At 29.9% G+C, this 17,313-nt stretch overlaps 1 protein-coding gene across 1 annotated transcript in view; it reads left to right on the top strand.

Annotated features, from left to right (window-relative positions):
* Positions 1-17,313, top strand: part of Kdm3 (Lysine demethylase 3) — a 497,450-nt gene that overhangs the window by 361,858 nt on the left and 118,279 nt on the right. Inside the window, exon 11 of the mRNA XM_014418050.3 lies at positions 11,836-12,070. Coding sequence (XP_014273536.1) covers positions 11,836-12,070 — 235 coding nt within the window. The remainder of the gene's footprint in view (positions 1-11,835; positions 12,071-17,313) is intronic.

Raw genomic sequence — 17,313 nt, forward strand, 5'->3', positions numbered from 1 at the left:
GTTTTCAAAACGATATATCTCTATTTTGTCATGGTAGTTTAATTTAGAATGCGAGGCCAAAAAACCGAATTATTCCCAGTCTCCCAGTTACTGAAATTTGTTTCTGGGTCATCGTGTATAGTTAAATAATCTCAGATATTACCTTTTTAAACTTGAATTATATTACTAAATAATTAATGACAATATTAAAAATGTATTATATGAAGTTAAATATTTTTAATAATATTTATACGGTCATATTTTTATATTTATGAATTATTTATTACTGATATTGGTATGACTTCATTGTAAGATTTTATTGAACAGTTGCGAGTAAAAACAAAAACTGAGATTTGTATGCTATGATCCTTATCTTTACTTGATCGATACAACGCCTAGATCAATAATATATAAATTAAAATTCCTTTTGTAATATTGATTTAAGATGAACAATAGTCATTAATTATAAAACGTATGGTGTATTTATAACAATTAATAAGGTGGGAGCAGGTGACATTATCTTGGAACGCGCCAGTGGTCGATTGCGAAGAACCTTGGACTCGGCTTGGCGTGGGACGATTCTCAATTAAAGGGAGCAGTTCTCACGGCCCCGTTGTCATAGCGACCCCCTCCCAGCTGCCAGGAAATTCCATGTTCGTCTTCTCTTATCTGATCGCTCTGGATATATATGTCTGTATACGAGAGAAAAAAAAGTGCCGTTAATAATCAGGAAATGTGTCAGTAGGAATAGCTATGGAAGTTTGAATGCCTAAAGCCATTGTAGATAGTGACATCAAATTATGGTCAATTAAGCAATGCGTTGATGAAAATCAGTAAAAAAAAAATGAAGAAGGAATATGTATGTTGGAGAAGTTGTTTGGGGGGTGAGGTCAGTAAAAAGAACATAAATAAACCAAAATATATTTATTCATGCCGACGTTTCGACCTGAGTTTCAGGTATTCATCAGGGAGCTACGACTGCTGTGCTAAAACTGTCAGTTCTAGCAAGGACCTTTTTCGTACAAACTCCCTGGTGACCTGAAACTCAGATCAAAACTTCGGCATGAATAAATTGTTTGCTTATTTATGCTCTTTTTACTGAGCGCCATTTTTTAATGCTCTTTTTCCCCGACTATCTTCTCTAATTATTAATCTACGGTCAACTATCTACACCTCATTATGAATATGTATGTTATTTGTAATTTAAAAAAATTACTTCATATAATATCTGAAATATTTTTTATTAGTTGAATGTTTTGTTAAATACTAAGGGTTAATTACATAAATATATATTTCCTGTACACAATTCGAAGTATCAAATTGTTGATTTTTATTTTTACAAAAATAATTTACAGTAAGTTAGAAAATTATATGAATGTGGTTGGCTTCTACCATGGTCACGTTTTAACAGTAAAACCCAGCTTAATTTGCGACAAAAATGAAGTAAATGAAATGCATGAAAAATAAAATACAAATGACTCTACCTACTATAAAAAAAAATTAATGATCGCTTTTACTCTTAAATTAAATAAAGTATCTAAATATTTTTAAAATTTTTAATTATATTACACAGGTTTAAAAAATAAAACTTAAGCTCTATTTAATAATTGTATACTATATTACTAAAGTTAAATTTGGTAAACCAATTTATTTTTCAATATAGCAACTTCTGAAAAATACCTAACGCCCTTAAAACGTCATACATCTTTCATTTATAAATTTTATGAAGTTTCGGACGTCATATTGTCCATTTTCCAATAAATAATTATACATTAAATGTTTTCAAAACTCTTTATACTAATGCTTTTACTAAATTACAATATTTTTTTTTTTTAAACATTTTTCATCATTATAATTAAAGCACTTATATTCAAAAATATTATCAACCTTGTGTTGTTATAAGGTCGATAATAATATTTCTATATATAATGTAACTGTTAAGATATTGTTGATATTAGTGATTTATTTGAAAATAGACGATATTGTGTTCATAACGTCTTATTATTTATAAATAAAAGATGTAAGTTTTAAGGATTTGTTTTGTTTTTCACCAGAAGTTGCTATATTGAAAACTAAATTAGTTTAATAAATCTAACTTTACCTTATAATAATTTGATTATCACGTATATATTATGGTTTGTATTTTGTATTTTATCTAATACATGAGGTTTTTTTTTCAATAATACACCGGCGAGATCAACGGGCCCTCCCGCTTAACCGGCGGTTTTTGGTACTACTATGAGAGATAAACAGGGTTCAATGCATGTCCTTGGTGTCAGAGGGTTTCAAACTATTTTAAAATTGGAAAAATATTAGTATATATATATATTTATATTATATATAGAAAATATATATTTTCTTTTTTATTTAAAGTTAAAACTAATATTACGTTGATGAGGTTGTGAACAATAATGGAAGGTAGATAGGGGTTGCCTGGGCGCCATGAGTTCGATAATTAGTAATGGAAGCTAGGTCCTCTAGGGTGTAATGCTTATCTTTCCTGTTTGTTGGACTTTGTGAAGTTTGTAGTAGGCGGTTAGGCGGAGGGTTCTTGCATGTTGAACTTTGATTTAGGGCTGCAAGGGCTGTCCTCTGGTAATTGCTCTTGTAGATGGGCCTTCAGCTTTAAAAGGGTTTAGTTCTCCTTTGAATTTTTCTTCTTTTTAATTCTTTCGGCTGTTTTTTTTTTTATTTACTAAAGAAAAGTTTGTGTTCAAACAAAATTAAATGCCTTATATATTATTTGTAATATTAAAGTATTAATTTTAATTAGGTTCGTCGTTTTTCATATTTACCAATATTTAACTAACTGTATCTCTTAGACTATCAAGTCTATAGTGACCAGTGTCATCGCAACTTAAAAAAAAAATAATTTAGTATATAAGACCATTGATGTGATCTCGTAGAGCCCTCCGCTACCCCTCATACGTAGTGAATAGAGTAGACTCCGGGATCCTCAGGTCGAGGGTGTAAATATTGTATATAATTTATTTTACATTCTTTGATTATGTTAATTTTATTTATTTATTTTTCAATTTTTATTATTTTCCTTCCTAAATGATATGATGGACATCAACCCAGATTAAAAGAAAAGAACCTTTTGTTTTATTTATAATCTTTACACTCTTGGAGCTGGTTATTATTGTTAAAATGAAATAAATTTTATCCAATTTTAGTCTCCGAACAATCTATATTTCATTACAAGGCATAAAAAATTTATGCAGGCTATTCTGCCCATGTCAATACCATTTCAGTCCAAAATTATCCCATTTTGTCAATACAGTATATAAAATTAAATTTTTAATCACAATCAATTTTCATTATTGTACTCTTTATAAAAATTGAAGAACAATGAACTGGATAATGGGCAACCAGTCCGATACGTTGTTCAAATGTTTAAATAAATTACAGATGTAATAAAAGGGCTAATCCTCCCAGAAAAATAAGTACTATCAGACCCTTTTGAACTGTCAATTAAATACTTTTTTATTTTGTTATTAGTGCTTGTAATCATTATCCATCTATCAATATATTCTTTTTCATTCTTTAAAATTAGTTTTATTTTTATCAATAATATAGTTGTGCTGAATAAGGAACGTATTCCGTTGCTTTGTACTGAAGCTGCAGGTAAACATTTGTTAGGTGGACCGAGAAGCAGGTGGTAGGATTACGTTAGTTCTGACCTTGTATATTTTGGTTTAGGTTGGTTTCAGTTGAGGACTGTACGTTTGTAGTGTCGGCATCGAACTATCTGGCTTATTAAGCGTCATAATATATTTTAAATTTCTGGTGCGGTGCACGCATCTCACAACTTTCACTTACTCTACACTCCCAAATTGTGTACATTGGTGGGCACGTTTACAAATTACCAATATTTTTGTGATTTTTAAAAAGGAAAAATCTTTAGACCAGGGAAAGTGAAAATTATGAAAACAAAAATTTATAGTTTTCTGTTGCTATGAAAATTCGTATATTAGAGTTTCTCGATTTGGAAATAACGAATATATTTTGTTCCTGCTATATTACAGCAGTTTACCAAAAGATAACGAAGCCGTAATTCATTCGGGTAAGATTGTGTTGTCTCGGCTTCTAGTCGGATCGGATTAATCTACTTTGTTCTAATTTAGTTCAAATTCATTAATATTTTTTATTTATTGTTCAAAATTAGAACTGTTTTTTTTTTGTTTTTTTTTCGAATAAACAAAATTAAAGTTGCTTTAAAGGAAGATTTTTTAAAATTCTCATTTGAGCCCTATCAGACTATTTTAATGAGGATCTATTTGATAGTAAAGGGCATTTCATTGTACACGGACATACAGAATTTAATCGAAATCGTTAGAGCCAATATCGATAAAATCGAATAATGTGAAAAATCGATTCTACGAAGTGGTGTTTCCGGTCAATCTATTTTATTAAAAACGTGCCAACTTCCCTGGCAAAAATTTGCATTAGATATGTAATTTTAGACAGACACATAGACAATTTCATGCGACTTCAAAAAATATCTGTTATTATTTATTTTATTTTATTTACAACTGTATAAATAATAAATACAATAAGTAAAACTGTGTATTGTTTCATTTACACTTGAAAATCTTGGGAAGGAACCACCCTTTGGTGGTATTTCAAGCATGAATTTAAATTAGAAGGTCCCGTGGCCATCTTCTTTTCAGACGCCTCGGAGGATCATCAGAGATGGTTAAGGATGAGAGATTAAGAAGAATGGGATGTTAAGGTCTTTGTGGCTGAGTTTATTTGTAACGTAATAAGGAGAATCAAGGATTTTACGTAGGATTTTGGATTGTAAGGATTGGATGCGGGAGGAATTTGATGGTTTGGTAGAGCCCCAAAGCTCAATTCCGTATGTCCAAATTGGTCTGATTATCGTAGTGTATAATAATTTGTTGTAGTGAATGGGAAGTTTAGAGCGTTTGTCAAGAAGGTGTTGTAGCAATCGAAATCTACGAGCAGTTTCTTGTCGTTTCAGTCTTGTATGTGGATTCTTGTCAAGATGGAGTCCTAAGTATCGAATCTGTTCAACTTGAAAAATTCGAAATTTTGCACAAAGGTATACTAAAGTTAAAGTAAAAAAACAATTCCTGATTCCACAGCAATTATATGGAATACTTTGTTTTATTATTCCTTTGGATTAGGTTACGTTAGCTTTCTTGTTCTGCATTATCTATTACGAGTCGTCTGTTCACTAATTAAGGAAACTCTTATTATAACTGTATGACAAATGACTATAGGCTGCTCTTAGCTGTCATTTTGAAACTGTCTCACAGTCGTTTACGATGAGCCCCCAACCATTCCCAAAATACTACCTTCGTTCCACTGACCCCGAAACATCCTTGACCGCCCAGTAGGGGGAACTGGGAACCGGTTATGTTAATACTATTGCAGCGCGCAACTATCGCAATGCACCGTGGGCGAATGGTGGGAATGTATCAGCTTCACGCACAGTTCTAACTTGATAATTACTGAATCCAAACCGTCTCATGTCTTCTATTGTTGGCAGTTGGAATAATTTGCTTTATTAATGTAATGGGCAAAAGCTATTAATTGAAATAGCGGAGTTTTACTGATGAATATTAATAGAATATTTGTGTTATTAAAATCCTATACGGCTGTCAGAGAAAAACCCTGCAGTCTTGGACATCGTACATTATTTTTCTTTGGGAGAGGTATTTTTATTTTCAGTGAGAAATCGTGTATAAGCAACTTCTTATCCAATCTGTAAAGCTTTTTCAGTACAGCTTTCCTTGATCGCTCAGTTGGCATTGAGTCAGTGATGTGAAAGTTTAATGCTAGCTCGTGCATAACGTTATTTTGTGCCATTCCTTCCAGGGTTTTATTTAACTTCACCAAAACCGCACATCATAAACCTATGTATTTCTGATTTTTGTAACCTCAAAATTTAAATAGAAATTATGCCTTCTGTTTATCAAATAAAATATATTTATTTCGAACTTATGTATTTGTGAACATTAATATGAGAGAAAACGTTTAACGGAAAAATAACATTAAGCTACTTTCTCCAAAATTAATTTATACTAAACAGAATCACTATGTACAAATTATTTAATACAACTGTCATTTTGGCTTTAGTTGAAGGACTTTAAAGTTCTCTCCCACAGTATCTGCAATGATTTTCAAACATTGTACTAATCAAAATAATCGTAATACTACAACCAAGAAATGGTTATGTTATCAATAACCAAAAAAAGTTGTAAACAGTGATAAATTTTTATTTACAAAGTTCAAAGATACATCATTAAAAAGTATAGACATTTTGTAAAAGAGTACCGATATATATTCTATGTAATTAAATTATAAAACAAAAAATTATAATTAAAAGAAAAATAAATCATAACAATTGAAACTCTTGTAATTAAGTAATTGTAATATTATCGGTGATCTAAGGACTGAAAATAATATTATATGAATTTATAAGAATAGAACTGCATGATTAATGAACTTTTTTTTTTGTTATAATTTAAACTTATTTATTTTTAATAATTCAATGGATTTTTTTTCAAGTGCTTATTTATAAAAATTCTTTTTAGTTTAAGTATAAGAGTAAATATTATTGCAGATGATGACGTTTATTTGAAGACGTAAACTTTTTTTTTTGAGACTTTTTCAGTTTTTTATCTGGTTTGACCTTGAAGGAGCCGTTTCCGACAAATATTGTATACATTTATGAATTAGATTAAATTTTTTCCAATTTAAGACCAAATCTGTCTTTTTAGACCCAATAATATTCGAGACATAGTTTCTGGAATTTTGGAAAATATAATCATATATATGGTAAAAAATGGAATTCCTTCCTTATTCTGCAGACTCCTCAATTTTTTTTGGGATGAATGGATTCAAAATGATTTCCTATTTATTTTTAATTTACATTGATGTGTGTTTTATATAAATTAATGTGTTTTATAGTAGAAAATTATTGGATTTTTTCGTAATTTTGCGGTGTATCTATATATATATGTATGTATTTTTTTTATTTATTGATATTCACAACTGTATAAAAAATTCAACAAGTAAATTTGATCATAGTGACATTCTAAAAACAGTTTACAATATAAGGTCACGAGGCCATCTTCTTTTCAGGCGCCTCGGAGGATTGCCAGGAATAGAAGAGGAAGCAAGGTTAGAAACTAGTGGGTTTGGGTGGTTAGGGAGTTTATTGTGGAAGGAATAATATCGGGTTCGGGTTAGATCGGTTACATAAGGAACATTTAGGTCTTTATGGATGGTTTTATTTGTACCAAAGTAAGGAGCATTGAGGATTTTACAAAGGATTTGTATCTATATTTAATGCAATTATTTTAAAAATTTAACTAGGATCTGATACAAACAAAATATTATTGACAGATTTTTGTTTTATGATTCCCTAACAATCCGAGCAGGCTGGCCGGTGACCCTCGCGTTTCGACACAGTTCCTAGGTGTTGTCACCTCCTACAATAGCAAGGCCACTCTAGTACTAGATCTAGTCTAGGCTGTATATCTACCTGGTCTTTTTTTATCCGGGTCAGTCCTTTGTGTCCCTCCTTTGTCCGGGTTCTGGTTCCTTTATATCCTCGCCCCGTTCTCGCCTTTTAACGAATTTTTACAATCTGCCGCCGGTACCGCCTCCGGTTGCTGTGGTTACAGCTGTCCGTAGTATTGTGTCGTGTGACGTGGAAACGGTGACGTTTGCAATAGTGACCGATCCATGCATACCAATTGTATGTCTCGTTTGATTTGATTCTGACAATGAGTACCTTTTGATTTTATCAGGTCACAGAGATTCGTTCCTCAGTCTAGGTCGTACAGTAAAAGAAATATAAGTCAGAGAATCGCCGAAATGGGTTAAGTATTTGGCTTATGAAATTATTATTTGTAATTCTTTTATTTCATTCCCTAGATCTGTGGTTCATAACCTTTTTGGTACTAGTAGGAAAATAGTGGAACCCATTTTGTAGAAGTAGATAAATAGCGGAACCCTTTTCGTAGAAGTAAGAAAATGGCGGAACCCATTTGGTAGAAGTAGGTAAATAGGGGAACTCCTTAGGTAGTAGATAAATTGCGGAACCCGAACATTACCATTTGATACATTACATTGATACATAAATTAACTGATAAATACCTTCATATGAGGAAATACTATAAAAGGCTGGAATTCCTGTAGAGAATTAAAGAAAATTTGTGATAGGTAAGTTCAAAATTTTGTTGAGTTGACATAAAATGGACCCATTCCTAAATTACTTCGTGGAACCCCAGTTGGGAACAACTACCCTAGACAGCCCATCCCTAAAATCCTTTCTGAAAATCAAAGGTTTTGGTGAAACTGTTACGATTTCAAACTGTTACGGTCTGTAATATTATTACTATAAAATTAAGCTATTTTTATGTCTTATATTGCTGTTACTGCCCGTCTTATAAATAAATTTTTATGATGGAGTTCATCCTCGAAGCTTTATATTAAAGTTTAAGGATATCAATTAAAACAGCCCTTAAAGTATTTTTTATTATAATGTTATATTCGCTCAGAAATTTTCGATCGATATCGTAGGTACTTATTCTTGAAATTTCTAAGAAAATTGTGTTTGAGTTATGGTTGCAGATTTTATGGTAGCAGCTGATTTCTGATTTTCATATACGTTCATTGATAATTCTCTATTTTTAATTAATGATGTCATAAATATTCAATTTGGTCTTTTTGGCATTGCAAAGAGAATTGAAAACCAGTTAAAATTTCTACGAAATATACAACTTAATACTACGAAATATACAACTTTGCACTGTCTATAATAAAATATATACCCACATGTGCAAATAGCTGTGGAGGTACTTCTGGGATAGAAAGCATCTATTTCTCGTCATCCTTTGTCCTTTGAAATAATTTTATATTACATAAATGACCTTAAGATTTGTCATCAAATCCGATTTGTTGAATATTCCGGCCAATGAAGAAACAATTATATTCTGGTCAAAAAGAAACAAAACGGAAAACCTTGTTTTGATTTTGTCCAGTAAAAATATTTAAAAATTGAAACATTAAGAAGATAGTAAATACATGATGAAAATTTAAATCGAAAATAAAGGACTAAGAAGAAATTAAATTATGCTTTTAGACTTTATTAATAAATTTTAGAATTAAAATAAATTGATAAATGTTCATGATCACATATTATTTGTTTTTCTTTCTATTCTGAAGGATCATTGGCATTAGTGTAATATTTTGTTTTTATTATGGTAATGTAATAAAAATTCTGAATAGAATATTCATTGGGATTAATTTTAAATTATAGAAGAAAAATAAATAGACTGAAATTGTTTATTTCGGATACACCTACTATAGAACATGGCACAAGACTATATAAATAAATAAATGAAACATTCCTGAAAATAATTTTACATCTTTTTATTATTATAATTTATGTTTTTATGTTAAATTTATATTTGATGTATGGGCTGTGTATTAGGGTCGTGATATTGTGCGAAGTTGGCTTTAGGTAGTCGACCTCGGAATTGGTTCACCGACCCACGCCTGGACCATTTTGAAGATTAAACTGGGATTAAGTTTGTAAAATTTGTTTTTATAATTTATGGCCAACATTTAGTCATGTTATTGATTTTTTTTTATCTCTTTACAAACAAACTTTCGTTATAAATCTGAAATTTGGTTAATAGAAAATATTAATCTTCCGTACTTATACTATCACCTCTACATGTGACAATTTTTTTTTAAATAGTCATTATTTTCATATTGTTTAATAAAGCAAAAAAAATAATTACTCTGTTTAGTTTTATGTTATAGTATATATCTGTAAGTAATTCGCAATTTAAATTCCGGTCTAAATGATATTTGAACTGAAGTTTTAGTTAGGATTATTTATGGGTTCAAATCCCCCTCCAAAGTTTTCGATAATACAGAGTTATTAATACTATCTCTGTTCCCCTAGTGCAGTAAACAAGTCCCTAAATTAAGCAGACTGTTACCGAGTTAGTTGAAAGTCAGCTTTTAGAGTCAGTTTAGTTTTAGTTCGTTTTAAATGACATGGAGATATTGTTTAATTATTTGATTCAAACATTTTTTTTTCTGGATAATAGTTACTTATGACGATTAGTTTTTATCAACTAAGAGTGAAAGTTATAAAATAAATAATAATTATGTTAGAGATTAAATTCTTTGCATGTATTATTTTATTGATTTTTTTTAAATTAATTTTTTTTATTGAATAAAACGAGGATTATATTTAAAAAAATTAAATCTGTTGCATTTAAAGGCTATAGATAATAACGATGAATATAAATTCATACTTAGATACTAATGCAGATATTGATACCTTATTTTAAAAAACTAGAAACCAATTTATCGACTTTTGGAAGATTATTTACGTAATTATACAGTAACTGAAGTGTATTTTTTCTCTTTATATTTTAAATTACTAATTAAAAAACAAACAGGTTTAGATCTCAGTATTTTTTTACAATTTTTTACCTTGTAATTGTTAATACTGCGTAGATAGTGATTATAAGATACGCACAATAAACAATGTAGTACAAAGATGCATGCCCCTTTCGAAATATCTTTCACAATAAATAATTGTTTTTATTTACTATTTGAATATAATATATTGTTAGAAGTTAAAATTCAAATTATCTCTACAAATAAAATTATATATTTATTTTGAAGAAAAATAAATTTTTTTTTATTTATATAACTCTAGAATTATTTCTAGAAACTGTCATGATGCTTGAATATGACTGGATCTAAAGACATATTTAAAAAAAAAAAAAAAAAAAAAAACTCCCGCCCGCCGAACGTTTAATTGAAATAAATCATTAAAATACGATTGCTTATATTTAATATTCGATAATATTTTCTTATTATTTCTTGCATAGATAGTATGAAAAATTATTTTGTTATTTAATTCTAAGAAATTGAAAAATAAATGAGATATATAATTATAAAAAAGTAATATATATATATATTTTTATTTGACTCCCGAATCGAATTAGTATGACTATTTTATAGGTATCCGTTGATTGGTATCGCAGATAGATTGAAAGGGATATAATTTAATATTATCGAGGTTGAGTAAAACCCACAGTGGAGTAAGTAAATATGCAATGTTGTATTAATAGATACGTCTGAATTTCCTTTCCACGTCGTTCGGCAGCAGAAATCACCCCATACGCAAATTCCATTCACTTTGGGAAGGATTACTTTTAAACTTTGCTAATTGGAGTTTGAAGCCAGTTCCGGGAATAAAACTCTCCGAAACAAGGCGAAGTTTAATTGGACAAATCGAAAAACACTCCAACAATTTAAATCGGAGCTCTAGTTTGTTCGGATTGATGGTATTGTAAAACAGAGAGTCTGCGATTCTCTTCGATTTTCTTGTTATAACTTTATCCATTTTAGTAATGTAACATTATTTTCTGTTTAATAACTTTGAAAGATTGTGTAAAAATTATTCTAAGAGAAATCAATCAAAGATTGTTTTTTCCTAAAGCTGCAAAGGATTATCTGGTCTGGGAAGGAGTGTTATTCATTTTTGGTTTATGAGGGTTTGGGAATCGAGCTCTGAGTTTATATCTTTTTCGTGATAAATTGGTACCTTGTGGATTATTTAGGCTAGTTGTGTCGGAATAAGAAATATTGTGGATTTTATAAATTATTTGGAATTACAGGAGTGGAGACAGGAATTAAATGTTCTCATTGAACACGGCAGTTCAATAATTAGTGGCTAAAATATTATATCTTTTTCTATTAATCAGTCATTACAAGTATTAATTTCATTGATTCTTTTTGTTTGTGGATTTGTATGAATGAAATTTTTTTTTTTTCTTTTTACAGAGAAAGTAGAGGTAAAGACCCGGCCTACGCCGAAAGTCAAGAAAAAAGAGAAGAAGGAGAAAAAGGTAGAAAAGGAAGAAGAAGAGGAAGAAGAACCGGAAGAAGAGGAGGAAGAAGAAGAAAAGAAGAAGGAGTGTAGTGATGCGGAAGAAGGAGTAAAAGAAACGGAGGAGGAAGGAGGTAGCCCTAGGCTTGATGATGATGACGGACCTATCCCACTATCTTCGCCTTTCAGGTCAGCATCATAGCAATTAATCTATTATTATTTAATTATTAATTATTTTTAGTCTTTAATTTACTTTAGTACTTTAATTTACTTACAATCGGTTAGTTCATCATGCTATTTATCCAAATGTGTCACTCTTACCAATCTTGCAAAAGTTCATTTACATAAAACATAATATATTCATAGATAATTAAAAAAATAAACAAACTCAGATGACGCAGAGAAATAGTGAACCTACGTCAATTGGATCAATGGTATCCTGGCACGTATCTTTGTAATTCAGTCATATATATCATTAAGTTGCAATCCAAGTTAAAATCCAGAAGTCAACATAGTCCTAAGGAAATAATTGAAAGCTATCTCATAACTATATTATATAATTAAACAATACACACAAAATTATTTATTGCTTGATAATTTATAATATCAATAGAACGATTGGCTACAAAAGACGATAGCACCATTTTCTAACATTTGTGAAACAACATCTTTAAGAATTTTTTATCTGCAGAGATCGGTCTCAAATTTCAAAAGATTAATCTAGTTTATATATTTACTTAATAATGTTCGTCGAAAAATCACTCCTTAACACACAAAATGGGTGAAAAAAAAGAAAGTAATTTTCATATTTTAACTTTTTCTACTTTCTATATATTTTGGCCACGAAGGAGGTGTTTTTCGACAAATATTATTGAATACATTATTAAACTAGATTATATTATCTAACATTTAAGACCAATCTTGGCTCAGTAGACTTATCAGTTTTTGAGATAAAGTTTCTCAAATGTTGACAAATGTAAAAATCGGCAAAACATCGAGTTAACTATATTTTGTGGGAAACCCTTGAGGTATAATTAGAAAGTCTCTAGTGAAAACCATAAAATAAAATCTACATCAAACCTGACAATCCTCCCATTTACGTTTCCACTTTTGCTTTTATTTCTTTGAGTTTTGTATTAGAAATTTAAATGTTTTCATAAAACCGTTCTGATCTGTGTGGTTTCCGTGGGATTTTATATTGCATTCAGCAATACCAAAGTTCCATATCTGACTTTTTTTTTTTTAAACCATTAAGTTTGAATTATAGTTTCAGATTAATGGTTTTATCTTAGACTAAATCATTTAGTATTTTCATTTTGTGACGTTACATATTCAGTTAGATCTTGGTTACAATACGAAGAAAATAGATGAGCAATTCATAATGTAAATGAACACAAGATAAAAAACTTAACTTTGATAACCTTTATGCGATTTGGAAGAAGAAAAACTTGTTCCTATTGACAGGACTGAAGCCATAAAACCTCAAAGCTCAGTTTTACATTGAGGTTTATAGGAACGCCCATCATTGTACAACAAACTATTCCTCACAGCTTATCCCCTCTGTTAAAATAGTTCCTCCAAGTTGATATCGGTGAGAAACCTAAGTTACATCTACAATGCACTAATTAACCTGTCTGTGAACACAGCTACTTTCATGCAACTCAGTTACACAACACTCCAGGACTTACGCTTTATGAGCCCTATATTATTTATGCCAGGGCCACTGCTTATACACGACCCCAATGTACCGAACCCGCAAAGAGACTACCTGCTCTCGGATCCAACATAACGCTAAATATTAAATACTCGACCTGCATGCCAATGTGTATAACACCTCATTCACAAGCAGGAAATTCTTATGCCTATTCATAAACGTCAGCGCATTATCTTTCTACTGTACACAATAGTTGCCATAGTGCCTCCGAATTTATTTATACATTTATATATTTGGGTCTGGCTGATAGGGTCATGATTGTACTGACCTCGGCGTTCTTATCCGGACAGATATTAAAATTCCATCACCCTGTTTGTTTTTGAACTGTGAGTGGGACGCTGGTTTAATAGCGATTTTTCTCTGATAATGATTTTTTTTTTTGTTCCTTTATGGTCTGTTGTATAATTTTTTATTTGTTTTATCGCTAAATGTTTGTTTATGTTGAACGGTAAACTCAGTAGAATGCATGAATCTCAAAGTGGTTGAGTCAACACTGGAAAGGGAGTTGGGTTTGCCCCCCCTCCCCATATACGGGGTAATTTATATATAAGAAGATGATCAGGGTTGCGGTCCAAAAAAGAAAAATAGTTTAAAACTATTTTAATGTCCGACGTTTCGCCCCACTTTGCAGGGCTTCATTAGGACTAAAAAGATACAAAAAAAAAAAAAAATAAAAAAAAATAAAACAGAATATTACAACAATAAGGTACAATGAGGTAATTTAAGCTAGGATAAATATTATGTAAAAATAAAGTGATAAGAAATTCCATATAAATAAAAGGAAGTAAGACATAAAATAGTATCAGTATAAAATAAACTCTCATACCATTGTCATATAGTTATTTATGATATCAAATAACTTGTGCTTAAGGATTCAGAGCAGCTTCGATTGCTTTGACAAAGTAGGTCACTTGATCTTTTTATGTCGCTAGAATTACTAAAGGAGTTAACCGTTAATTTTGTCTATCTTTTTTATTTATAGAATATTTTTTAATAATATACCTCTGGTATAATGCCGAAAATATATTTATCATTTATATTACAAAAGTCATTCATTTATTTAGATAGTAAACTTAAAATACGAAAACGTGTGATTAGACAGACCAATTTATTTGGCTGTTTAATTATATTTGCAGCTTTTAATTAACTAATTAAAATTAATTAGTCTTTTATCTCAGTATGCTCGATCAAAATCAATAGTTTGTTAACTCACTCTCTTTAAAATTTAAAGCAGTTAATTGGTTTATTTCATAATTATAAATTGGTTACTACCATAATTCAAATCCAATTCTCCAAGAAATTTTCTTTTACACCGTTGTTCTAATCCTAAAGGTTATATATAATGTTTTTACGTTAAAAAGTAAATTATTAGTATATTTTCTCATCCAAAGTTAAATTAAATAATGAGATATTTAAATTTAAAACAAAAAGCATGCCCTCTAAGAGCGTATAAAGTATTTATTGGAAACATTGAAAATCTCTAATAAATTATCAAAAGACAAAATGTGAATGCTTGTCCAAGGAAATTATTGATTGTTTACTGTTTTGGTTTTGTAAACGATATAATATTTTACGCTATAATAAATTTCAACATCTGGGATTTGAATTTTACTGGAATTATGAATTTTAAAAAATACCTTTTTAGATTGTCAGAGAACTAAACATCAAACGTCGAAGAGTCAAAATTATTTTAAGCGGGCTTTTAATTATTACACAGAACGAGTATTTCTTCAACAGTAGCATTATGAAGGAAATTGACCTGTTTTTGTTTTGTTTTTTTGTTCTTTTAATATAGTATTTAATAAATAATATACTTCACATAACACGATGAAATTTTTAAATAGGCATATTTTTATAGGCTCCTAATAGTACAAGAACCGGGGAGAAACAAATGTAGTTATTTCATTCTAATGTTTCATTACTTTAAGGAAAACTACGTTTAATTAATAGTTTAAATTAATGAGTGCCTAGTATAGGTAGGGAGGATAAAAAATGGTGGCTGTTTCAAAACGTTAAAAAAAATAATTTTTTTAAAAAAAAATAATCTTTAAAACTATTAACAACATTAAAAAACCTAAGAGAACATAATTTGAAGTAGAGTAAATTTGCTAAACTATGAGCCCTAACAGAGCTATTTACGTTCCATAGTTCCCGATAAATTGCCTTTTAAAAAGCAACATTTAATAAAAAATGTACTGAAAAATCACTAGTTAGTGAATTTATTTTGAGAAATATATTTCTCAGAAATCACAAGACGTACAGATTTCTGTCAGCACTCTAATTAAATCTAGTTAAATGTACTATAAAGTAGTTTATGACGTTTATCTTCGTAGAGTAGAATATTTTATGATGTTTGATAAACAAAATTCAGAAAATGTTGATATGTAGTTCAGATAAAATTTTTGATTTTTAAAAATATATCTCAGGAATTATAAGATCTATTTTAGCAAATTTACTCTACTTAAAACCATGTTATCTTAAGTTTCCTATTGTTGTTGTTAAAGATGTAGAGCTCCGAATGAAAAATTAGTGGTTTTTTAAGGTTTTGAAACAGCCGCCATTTTTTATTCCCCCTACCTGTACTTGGCAGACTCATCAATTTTCTCTAGTAATTATACATAGTTTTCACTAAAGTAATCAGAAATTGGGTTGAAATAACTGCCTGTTATCTCCTCTTGGGCTCTTGTAGTATAAAGTCTTAGGAGAACAGAGTTAGATTATTCTAAAAAAATAATTAGCAATGACTTGAATAAGGTAAATAATTATGGAAATATGCATTCATGAAGAATAGCTATAAACATGACACACCTAGTTAGTAGTACACATGAAGATAACACATGAACTCATTACTGAGAGCAGTTGATAGCGTAACTTAATTCCACCAACCACAAGATATAATATATTATTAGTTTACACCAATAGCTCGTTACACAAGATCCAAGGCTAAGACAATTGAAGAAGAGAACAATAGGACCAATTGACCCGTTTTTGCTTTCTCATCTTCAAAGAGAAAGGGCTGTGAGAAATCTCACTGCCATCATGAGTCTGCTTTATTGCCAGTTCACAACTCGCCGGGTTCCTCCACATCAAAGTGAGATGAAACGTTTCGTAATGGAGGCACAATGGCGTAGGTGTCTGGTGGAATAGTCCGAAACATCAGTTAATAAAATGGAAACAAAAGAGAGAGAAGTGGAAAGAATGAGAGGAACTGTTCTAAGAGCAGCGTTCAAAGACATCTCGTCCATTACTCGTACTATTAAAAATAAAAAAAGATATTTTCAAAAAAAGAGTTGCTTTTTTCTCGTGGGTGAAATAATCTTGACTTCTAAATCCTACTGGGTGTTTCAAAGTATTGACCAGTCGCTGTAAAGTATATCAAAATGTAGTGAACAAAATTAATTTCCCCAAAAAAGGAAAATATAAAAAAACAAAATTACTGAAAAAGAACATCGTAATTAATTATAATTAAAAGCGGAATTAAAAATATAACATCAAAGCATTGTAGGTGAAAGTTTGATAAGAATTCGAGAAAGCAGAATTTAAAAAAATAAACTTTAATTTTTTTTTTTATTATTATTAAAGATCATGTGTTTAGAAAATATAACATAACATAAAATGACAGCATGGAATCTTTCACAACTTTTCTCAATTTAGAAGAATTCTTCTGAAACAATTTCCAAAAAAATAATTATCCGAAATGTTAGATTATTATAAATTT

Source organism: Halyomorpha halys, unplaced genomic scaffold (assembly GCF_000696795.3).
Source record: "Halyomorpha halys isolate HHAL.00 unplaced genomic scaffold, Hhal_1.1 Scaffold12.1, whole genome shotgun sequence".
NCBI classification, from domain to species: Eukaryota; Metazoa; Arthropoda; class Insecta; order Hemiptera; family Pentatomidae; genus Halyomorpha; species Halyomorpha halys.